The sequence below is a fragment of the Anas platyrhynchos genome, chromosome 2 (assembly GCF_047663525.1).
Source record: "Anas platyrhynchos isolate ZD024472 breed Pekin duck chromosome 2, IASCAAS_PekinDuck_T2T, whole genome shotgun sequence".
In the NCBI taxonomy this organism is placed as follows: Eukaryota; Metazoa; Chordata; class Aves; order Anseriformes; family Anatidae; genus Anas; species Anas platyrhynchos.
The window spans coordinates 133,445,618-133,456,611 of record NC_092588.1 but is presented as its reverse complement, the minus strand read 5'-3'; the positions used below and the strand labels follow the sequence as shown (position 1 = coordinate 133,456,611).

The window sequence follows — 10,994 nt, the reverse complement described above, 5'->3', positions numbered from 1 at the left end:
GCATTATTATGCAAACACAAAATCATACCTGCATTAAAAGATTATTATTAGGGCTGCAAAGTCAGATGCTTAGAAGATAGGAAAGGCTGGAACCGTAACTCTGTGCAGTATAAATTCCTTTTTCCGTGCGTATGTATTCTCATAGTCTTTAATTTTATGATCCTGTATTTTCCTACGCTCACCCCCCTCCCCCGGGGGACTTATTAGTCCTCGGTGGTGTTCTAGAAAAAACAGGGTAAGAAAAAAACAAAAAATCGAGGAAAAACTAGCAGAGGAAGCCAGCGACTTGCAGAGCCCTTGCCGCCTTCGTTAAAAAAGCTGCAGAGGTTGTAATGCGTGTTCCTCCTTTTCTGGGTGGCTGACTTGATACCCCATAAATCCCCATCGGCAGAAATGCTGAATGTGCACGGCAGTAACCGAAGCTGAAGGAATCCTGGAGCACACCGGGCATTTTACCCACCACCGAACACTGTTAAATGTGAGGTCCTGGGGTCTCACGCTGAGCGTACGCTTCAAAGAGGGGAAAATACTTCTCCATCTCCCAAGAACGGTGGAAAACATCCTAGAACGTGGATAAAACACACAGGCTGCTGTGACACACGGCGACCCAGCGCTGCTCGGGCCGAGCAGCACGCAGAGGGGCTGCGCTCGTGCTGCTCTGCACGCTAGCAGAGGGAGGCAGGGACCGGTGAGAAAAGAGCAAGAGCTTTTCGGAGGTAACAAAAGAGCTGCTGTAAGGCTTTAAGGATAACCTGCATTCTGCCCGCTCACCGTTTGGTGTGCTTCTCTGTGACTCTGCATTTCTTCTTAAGCGTGCAGAGCTTGTGAAGGATCGAGGTGAAGTCAGAGAGTCAAACTCATCAGCAACCATGGACCTCTTGTAAAGCTGTACCCCAAGTTAAGTGAAGGGTGCTTTGCCCTGGGACATCCTCAGCATCCAGGCCAGTGCAAGGCAACCTCCCCCTCGCTGTCATTGCCTCCTAAAACCTCATGCAGCAGGGATCTGGGGACGTCCCTGGTGTGGTTCAAACTCCGGTGAGGACACCACATCCAACAGTCTCACAGACCAGCTGGGGGACAGGGTGGCGTGGTGGTTAGCTCCCCAAAGAAACCTCCAAAGAAAACTTCCCCCAACACGGACAATCTAAACACTTCAAGCCTCCAAGCACATTGTGAGATTTTTTTATTTTTTTTTGTAAGTTGTGTAACAGGTAAACTAAGGTGAATCTCTGCAGTGACATCCCTGACAACCACCTCAGCTTCCCTCTAGAAGAGCAGAGCTTTCAAAGGAAAAAAAAAAAAAAAAAAAAAATTAGCTTCAGTCTCAAAAACAGCTGGGTTTGCATATTTTTAGAAAGAAAAAAAAAAAAAAAAAAGCCAATCTAAAGCTGAAATGTTCTTCTCTTTTACACTAGCAAAGCTTAAAGAACCTGTATGACCATGCAAAAAACGTGAGGGGTGCTTGATTTTGTGATTTTGCAGTAAGCTACGTTCCCATACCATTTTGTGCGTGTAACTTGTTTACCTTTGTAACATTCTCTTATGCAGACAGTGTTACACAACTGTCATCAAACCAACCTTCAAAAGATTAAAAAAAGGCAATGAGGTTCTATCAGCTGAATGTTGGCATTGAGATAGACTTCATTCTAATTCTGCTTCTGTGAAGAAAGCAGAAGAAGATACTAACAGGAGGCAACTGTGGCTCAGCAAAAAGTAAGCAAGATTTCTTGAGGCAAAGATGCTTTTCTGCCTCAACGGCTTCCCCCTGCTGCTAGCAGTTGATGGGATAGGGCTGCCTTAGCCAGGTTTCCCGACTCCCGTAATGGAAAGCAGCTGCCCCTATCCAAAGATTGCTCTGCACATTTCCATAATTCATCTGTCATCTCTTCTCGGTCAGCCTCATTACTCAGCCTCCCAATATTAACACATCAGTAGCACCGACAGTCCCAGAATTGTTCTCAACATACTTTTCAATGTCCCAACCCTCACGTAAGGATGTTTGGATTGCTGTTTGCCGCTCAGTACGCAGACTTTTCATTTGTTACTTGTCAAAATATGAACTTGGTGCTTTGCATTCTTCTGAAAGGAGCTGTACTGGCTGCGTATTTCCATCACAACCAGCCACTTACTCAAGCCAACGACAGTCTACCTGAAGATGCCTCCCTTTCTTTTCCCAGTAAGAAACCCAGCAAATCTTTCCTCCACCACAAATACACTATCACCTAAACTTGGGGGAGGAGATATTTGCTTTTGTCATCTTCCTAGCATTTTGCATTAATACATGCAGTTAAGACACTGTTAATTAGTGAACGGGGTTAAAGAAAGCATTTAATACCATTAGAGCATATCCATCACCTAATACGTTTATTCTGAAAACTCACTTAAAAAAAATCCCGTTCCTCTGCAATAAACTGAAAAAGCAAATTTGAGTTCCGTAAGTACACAGCCATATTTGTCCCTTTATTATAAAAAAGACTTTATTTGCAATCATGGCCTACATTTCCAGAATTACCATATCTCCCTCTGTCTTTGCGTACACCAGCTTTAACAGCTCCTTTGGGGAGGATTCATGGAATTGGTAATAGGTTTTGTAATTTCCACCTTCTGTTTTCTAGTTCAGAGAGTAATCGAATCCAGTCACTACCATTGTATCTATCTGGCAACTATTTGTTGGCCTCCATGAAATGAGTTGGAAGTTTGATTTCCGTTCTCAGCAGGCATTTGTGTGATACAGATGAACTGCTGTAACTGGCAAATTGGAGGCAATTTCAGCAGAGATTCCTAGGATTAAGTAAGTATGAGAACAGAACTTTTCTCGCCTCCACAGAGGTCTCTTCTTTACCGAAGTTGAGAAATGACAGGACAAAATTGTAGAATTTGGATTCTGCTGTTGTAAGACACACTTTAAAAGTGGGTTTTATCTCCAAGGCGATCAAACTGGTACTCACATTAAATTCCTAACAAAAACCCCAAACCATTATGAAATAAAACCTTAAGGCAAAATGAGCTTTATTACTTTACTCCCTAAGAATCCTTTCTACCTCTGCTGCATTTTGACTGGAATACAGAAGCATTTTATTTCTTTCATGATTTCTTTTCTTAAACACTCCACATCACTTATGACAGAGATGTTCAGTAGTTTGCATTGTGGTCATGCTTATTTGACTCCCCATCACTGGAGCTGGTGCAATAACATCAGCCACTGAGAGATCTCCAGTAGCATTCTCTGTGAGCTGTCACACAAAGCATTTAAGAACCGAAATACAGGTTACCAGTTTAGCAGAGGCTGAACATATGACTTCGGCTAAGATTAAAAACTTTATTTTTCATACAAAACAATAAGTAATCCAAGCAGATAATGTTACTGTCTTCTCACTTTCCATGTTTTCTCAATATAGTCTATCCACAGTTCAATGTTTGTTCCGTATCAGCAAAAACTATGACGTTTCCATTTTGTATCCATGTTTTTCTAATTCAGCTCTGTAGAAAAAAAAGATGGGTATATTAAAATATACAATAGCCAGACATCTGCATTTTTTCAAAATGAAGTACCCTGCACAATATATTACCATTTTAGAAATATCATGAACATGTAACACTGCTTCCTGATTCACATTAATAACCTTAACCTCACTTGTTTTACAGTTCAACTTCATCTTAATGTCTTTGGATCACTAGAAGTAAATCCCATATGAAAAATTCCAACATTTGTTTTAATCACATTTACTTATCCTCTGCCCCACTCTTGCTGAAGGACAACTTTATGCTGCAAAGCAGCACCTCTAAGACAGTAACAACACATTAGGAAAAAAATTGTATTGTCTTATACTGGTTATCCCTAAAATTTCCTTAAAACTCAATGAACTCACTAATCTAAGCAATTTAAATGCACGTACTTCCAAAATTTGCCTTACATACTTTTGTATCAGCACTATTTTAATATCTTGGTGCAATGAATTCTGAGAAGAAAGGATTGTTTTGTTCACCTTGGCTGTGGCAGCAGGTCAGCAACAGCAAAGGTTATTTCCCATAACCTGTCCCCACTTCACCTCCTACCTGCCTCCGGCACACCAACCAGAGCTACACCATTTTATATCCCAGTGTTAGCACATGTGTACCTAGACACTGTGGGTCTACGTCTCAGGTTAGTTTACATATGTGCCATTTTAACTTTAGAAGTGAAGAACTGCTGCATTTTCTTTCTGAAGATGAAATAAAAATATTCTGCAACAAAGCAACACTGCCAACTATCTTTTTAAGACAAGTATCTGGTCACCAACACTACAGGCTATAAGATGTAGATTGAAAACTTATCGTGTTAACTACGTGGTAAACAAGAATTATGCCACACCTTTAAGGTCTGTGTTTCACTACATAATAACATCTTTTCCAGTATTACAATTTTATTGCCTTTCAGCCTTATAAACACGGACCATACCAAAAGGCTTCATCTTGTGCCTGTTACACAAAGGGCCACTTTTTCCCTTTACAAGAGATCATCCCAGGAAGCATTTAATCAGGCTGTATTACAGAAGGCTGCGCTGCATGCAACATACTGAAGGACTAATTATAAAGTGTGAATTTGTATTGACTCTTAAAACAACTTAAGTTATAATTACACATCACTAAAAGGATTAACCGAAGCTACAAGTGACCAAGAAGACTAAACAACAGGATTAGAGGTACCTGAATTGCTATCACTTTTCAGAGGATGTTATAAACACTGCTTTGCTATCACTGCTCACAAACAGCATGCTCTTTAACACACGAGAGGGGAGCTCTAGGCAAAATTTTCCAGTTGTTTATTTGGTCACAGAACAGCAATACTATTTGAAGGTATGGAAAAAAATATACTACCACACTTTGCATACCATACAGCACAGAAGAAAGAATCCTGTCTCCCTTGCCATTAGCCATTGCAGCACAATTCAGATTTTCCACATCTTTGTGCTGTCTTAAGCTGTGTAACACCACAAAAGCCTGAGCATATTGATGATATGAGGCATATCTCAGGATGCACAGTTCAATTTTTAAGAGATGAAATGCTCATCAGTACTCTCAATTGTTCTGTAATCCCTTAAGTCTGGTTCAGAAAGGCTTTTAGGTAGATAAACACAAAGCAGAGCCTTCATTTATTCCTCTTTTCAGACCTCTTTTTAAAAGTAAGCAGAACTTTCAGATATTAACAACTAAACAGTGCAGTTTAAAACATTTCATCCAGCTTCTAGAACAGTAAGTTAAAAATCAAATTACCTTAACTGATTGGAGAAATCATCTTCTACATTGTCATCATCCCAGTTGTCTTCCCAGACATGAGCATCTTCATCTTCATCTAAACCAGTCCAATCTAAAGGCAGGAAAAAAAGGTAAATATTTTATGCTGCATTGCTTCAGTACCACATCTTATTGACTGATTAGCTCAGCTTCTGGGTAAGGCGGGCTTCAAATGGTAACAAATTTCCCTCTATAACAGAGATGTTCAGATCATACTTAAGTATTTGAGACTAAACAGTACAGTGAGATTTTTTTTTTAAATCCTGAATTATGACAAAAATATAACTTGGTAGGAAAATAATTATACACTACACACCATGGCTTGCAGGATTACACACTCCGAAGGGACATTTTGCATACATAGAGATAAATTGTAGCACCAGAGTACGAGAAGAGAAACACTGAGTATTTGACTCCTAAAATCACAACAAGAGGTGTGCAGTTCCGGGTTTGCATTTCCTCTTTCTCCCCTCACAATTAAAAGCAATGTACGTCAAACACTTGTGCCAAAACACACACACACTCAGATCCTCCATTCACTCACATCGGACGTTGACAGGCTATGGATAAATGCCAAAAACGTATCTGTGATGCAGAAGCAAAGGCAAATTGAAAGATGCACCTGCCAACGGCAGTTGCTACCAGTAACCAGCTACTTCTGGGTTCCAAAAATAGTAGAAGCCATTTCTTCACAGCAGCAAGACGCTGGAAGTCCATTTGCTAACCTAATTTCTATTTTTCCTATAATAAAATAACCTGGCACACCACTCTTGACAAATTACTGATCACCCGCTTGATAGTTCATAATAAAAAAATCTAACTTGGTAGTGCAGAAAAATAAGAAAAATGAGAAATCAGAAAGGCTCAGAATGTTTTTGTAAACACAAGTCAGTTTACTTCATTTGGGAACTATCCCATCACAATTTTTCAGCTATCTTTTGCTGACAAACAGTAACTTTTTCTAATGTTACCAAAATAAAAAGAATCACAACCTCATATTTCTCAAAGCCTCCTGGTATATTTAAAGACATAACGCTATTCTTCCCCTCTTCCCCAAAGCCTTTACGATTCAGTAAGCCATCTGCTGCCCACTCAGAGAAAGCTTTGAGGTCTAAGGGCCAAAGTAACATTAAACATGGACAGACAGATGGAAAAAAAAGAGCTATTAGGGTAAAAGATTAAGAACTAATTCTCAGTGAACAACTTTATTCATAAGAATGAAGGTTGGTCTGTGCGTTCTTCCTTGCATTTTTAATGTAGACAGGCAAAAAAAAAAAAATCATGCTTGAGATTCACCAGAACAGGAAAAAAACATTTGTAACTGATTAAAGACACAGATGTAGAAGACATTACAATTAAACTCCCCTTCTCAAATAAATTATATAAAGGGAAATGACAAAGGAACATAGAAATCCTACTGATTTTAGAGAGAGCACAGGAAGGAACTGGGAAGAAAAGGTGAAGGAAAACTGCAGCATAAGAGAATGCAGTATTTGAGGCTAGCATACTGCTCACTACTCAAAGGGAAGGGTTTCATTTTAATACTACTTACAAGAAGCTCTTCCAATTTATATGTAATGAGCTTTTTTTTTGGTCAAAAGAAAGACTTTACTGGTCATAACACTAGCTGGACTTTAAAAATACAAAAAACACAGCTCAAACCAGCTTTAAATGAACACCAAAGTCAAGCTTTTCTATGTACTAGTGTAAGTAGCTCAGGTTTTAAAGTTTAAAAAAAATGTATATTTCATAGTAACTAGTATCCAGCACAAAAAATTCAGCTTCAACCATAAAGGAGCTGGGGAGACTGGGGAAGCGTGTTCCAAATCACAGTGAGCAAAGAGGAGTCAAAAAGGCTGTGTCTTTTTCCACAACAGAAGCTGGGAGAGAAAAAAAAAAAAGATAGTGAAGTAAAGCCTAAATTATATCTTTCTTGGTGTAGCCATGACATTCTGCAGTGTGTATGCTGACACTATACCCCTGAAATCCACACTAAAATCGTTCCAGCAACATCACACGCCTGTGTAGGAATAACAGTAAGGAGTGCTGTAGAATTATCTGCGCTTTGAAGCATGGAGAATATTGGACTTGGGAATTCTGGTGTACAGTGACAATAGCAGCAGCATGTTGATTCTGATCAACTTGTCACGGCTGGACTCCTTAAAAATTATTTTTATATAATGATAACTTCTTGCCATATTTTGTACTTGGGAGAGGGAAGCAAAGTGGTTTTCAGAGTAGAAGATAACCCAAAATCCTAGCAATTTTCACATTATGTTTTACATTCTGAGAAGCACTGTACATAAGTTTGTAAGTAATGAGTTCACACATGCTTGAACTTGTCAGGAAATATTTCAAATAAAAAAGGACACATCTGTTTGGGATTTTATCATTTCAAACTTGAATTGATAAACTGTTTCAAGAAAAAAAAAATCCAAGTAGATGTTCCCCAAATGCCAGTATTTTTGTCTGTGATATAAGTTTGCATCACCTAATTTCCTTCAGAATAAAACACGTCAACAGAACTTGAAGATTTTTTGCTGTATAGGAAGTGGTGCTTTAATGTGAAAGAACAACAATCTGACAGGGGGTTCATCAGAGATTTATCATGACTCTTTCCTAAGCAACTGATGATAACTTTCAATGTGGTCTGAAAATTCTTGTGAAAAAAAAATTACTGAATGAGAAGATAAAATCATGAAAAAGTTTCTGCTGTTGACAATAAGAGAAACTTAAAGGCACAGCATTTTAAGATGGAGTTGAGATCAGTACAAAGACTCAAATCAGCAGCAAACACCAAATGGAGACTCTTAGCACTACAAGGCTTAGGAGCAAGTGCTGTGACAGCCACTGAGTGCAGTGGCCAATCTGAGGTTCAGAAGTATGCTTCAAGGCTTCCTTCACGCTCACAGCTAATACTCAATTTACAATAAATAAACCTTTTTTGCACCTTTAGGGAGCATATAAAGAAGAAAGGGCTGGTCCTCTCAGTTTAACTACCATCTCAGCTACATCACTAACTTCTTTCACTCTAAGTGCAAACAGTATTTTCAGAATATGTAAGGGCTGTATGGCCACAGAAATGTCACGTATAAGGATGATGGTAGAGCCCAATAACCATTTCACCCATGCCGTACACATTTATCACCGCCCACAGCTTGAGACACTGGCAGAATTAAGCACACAGCGAAGAACCGTGCCCTAATATGGTGCTTTCCAAGGCTATATTGCTATAAAATTGCTACAAAAGCCCAATGGGGCGTTCTATTATTGAGGCCCAAACTCTCCTAACTCCCTCTCTCGATACATTTCGTACCCACAGCAGCAGCAGCGCCGGGAAAGCCGCGATGTGAGGCGGTCACAGCGCGCAGCTGCTCCCCCCTCGCCTCATTTCCACCTCAGGGCTCCCACCGCTGCCCGCAGCCCATGACCCAGCACTTCTCGCTCCCGGCAGGCCCTGGGGGGCTCCCCATGCCTGGCCCCGACCCCCCCCATCCCCACGGGGGTCCCGGAGCCGCCCTGACAGCGCCCTGCCCCCCCCCCACCCCCCCCAGCCAGGCCTCAGGCCCCTCAGGCCCGGCGGCCTGCAGGCCGCACCCCCCCCCCCCGCCGCCGCCGCCCCTCTCCCCACCCCCGCCGGGCACCTTCCGCCGGGAACTCCTCGAACTCGTCGTCCTCCTCCAGGAGCCCCAGGTCCACCGGCTGCTTCTTCTCCGCCATGCCCGGAGCGGCCCCGCACAGCCCGGCCCAGCCCGGCCCTGCCCTCACCGCGCCGCGCCGACACTGAGGGGATGGCGCCGGGGCGCGGCCCGCACTGCGCCTGCGCGGCGGCGGCCGGCTGCAAGCCCCGCCCCCTCCCCGCCAGCCCCGCCCCGCCCGCCGCCAGCCCTGGCCCCGCCCCCCCGCACCTGCGGGTTCCCGCCCAGGGGTCCCCTCATGGCCCCGTCGTGTGGGGCAGCCCCACACCAAGCGCATACACAGGGTTGTTACATTCCTTCGCTGTTGACTCGTATTTACAAACCCTATATCTATAATCCCTACGTTTATAAACTCCGAGTATCAGCCTTCTGCCCATCTGAGCTGTAACCCGGCTCTCTGTTTCGAACCCAGCGCCATTAGGGTTGGAAACCCTAATTGGAAACCCTCAGAACCAATAGGGTTGGAAAAGCCCTCCAGTATCATCCCGTCCAACCACCCCTACCACCAGTGTCACCCACTAAACCCTGTTCCTAAGCACCACGTCCAACCTTTCCTTGAACACCCCCAGGGACGGTGACGCCACCAGCTCCCTGGGCAACCCGTTCACCTCCAAGAAGCAAGGAAACGTCCTGAAGACCATCACCAAGCCGCTCAGCAAAACCCAGAATGTCACACAAGAACCAGAGCTTTGAAATACCCCATTGGGCTGGGTGCTGGACCCCATCAGTGGCATAAGCAAAGGCAAAATTCAGCACTCAGCACCCTGAGCACGTGCGCACATGGTGCCCTGATGGCTCCTCTCGAGGTGCCCGACTCATAGCAGAGCTGCTGCCTTGCCAGAGCTGCCTTTTTTCTTGGTCTGCAAGGGGCTGGTTCATGAGACAATGGCTTGCACAGCTGGGTTAGACCGTGTCCTGGATTTAATATTGGACAAACAATGAACAGAAAGTTCAAATGACAGATATCCTGCTCTCAGCAGAGAGCACAGATAAAGTCATAAAGTGGATAGAGGTCTGCCACATCAAAAACTGGCACAGATCTGTGATCACGCATCACTAAGGCCCTTATTCAAGCCCTCTATTTTTTCTCTTACCAAGAACTAAACTATGAACTTTGCAGCATGTTCGGGAATATAAAGATGCTTGACTGCACCCAAATTTTCTAAGGAAAAACATAACTTGGAAACTGCTATTGACAAACAGCTTCAAGCAGCCCTGGAGCAGGAAACAGCTTGAATTTGTTTTGGCAACTTTACCTACATATCTGCTGTGGAAAAAAAAAAAAAAAAAAAAAAAAAAGATCCCACAGTCCTTTCCAACCCCTTTTCTCCTTTTTCTCTACCCAGATGCTGCTTAGGGGGTGCCAGCAGAGAGAAGAATCTGTATTTCCCTAGGGGATAGGGCTGGCATAGGGGAACAAGGAAAATGAAGACTCCTGACTCAGACTTTGAAGCAGTGTCTTATTTATACAGTGACTGACCACAGTCTGTCTCAGGTCGAGTCGTAGGTCCTCCTTTGCATTTTGCATCTGTGGAACTGAGTGTTTCGAATCACCAGTAGGCCAAATTTAATCTTATGTTGTCACAAAAACTGTAGTGCCAAATCCTCCTCCGCTTATCATGAATCTTAAGATTTTTGAAGATTCTTTTAAATCTGTGATTTCTGGAGTGTTGTGAGTAAATAAGGAGCTTGGCTCTCATTTAAACAAAGAAAAATAAATGTATATCCCAAACAATTGGATACAGGAACTTGAAAATATAAACACAAATAATTTCATATTTATTTTACTAGTAAGATGACTTTAAAATAAAAATTTTAAAGATTTTAAAACAGGAAGATTTTAAAGGATTTTAAAACAGAAGCATTAAATCTATTGTTTTAAATCTAATACCACAAGTTTTGGAAGCCTGAAATATATACCAGATTATCTAGCCTTTCTACCAGATGAAACCTCACTGTAATTCGGGAAAATCTTTAACCCCTTGTTAGTAATGTTCCCAAGGACACAGGTATCTGCCATGC

General features: G+C 42.2%; 1 protein-coding gene across 1 annotated transcript; it reads right to left on the bottom strand.

Moving 5' to 3' along the window:
• Positions 1-3,299: 3,299 nt before the first annotated feature.
• On the bottom strand, positions 3,300-9,113 carry SEM1 (SEM1 26S proteasome subunit). Its single transcript, XM_072033626.1, has 3 exons — positions 8,919-9,113; positions 5,254-5,347; positions 3,300-3,480 (listed from the first exon to the last, which is right to left on the bottom strand). The coding sequence occupies exons 1-3, from the start codon at positions 8,992-8,994 to the stop codon at positions 3,438-3,440; spliced, it is 213 nt and encodes a 70-aa protein (XP_071889727.1). The 5' UTR covers positions 8,995-9,113; the 3' UTR covers positions 3,300-3,437.
• Between the last annotated feature and the right edge of the window lie 1,881 nt (positions 9,114-10,994).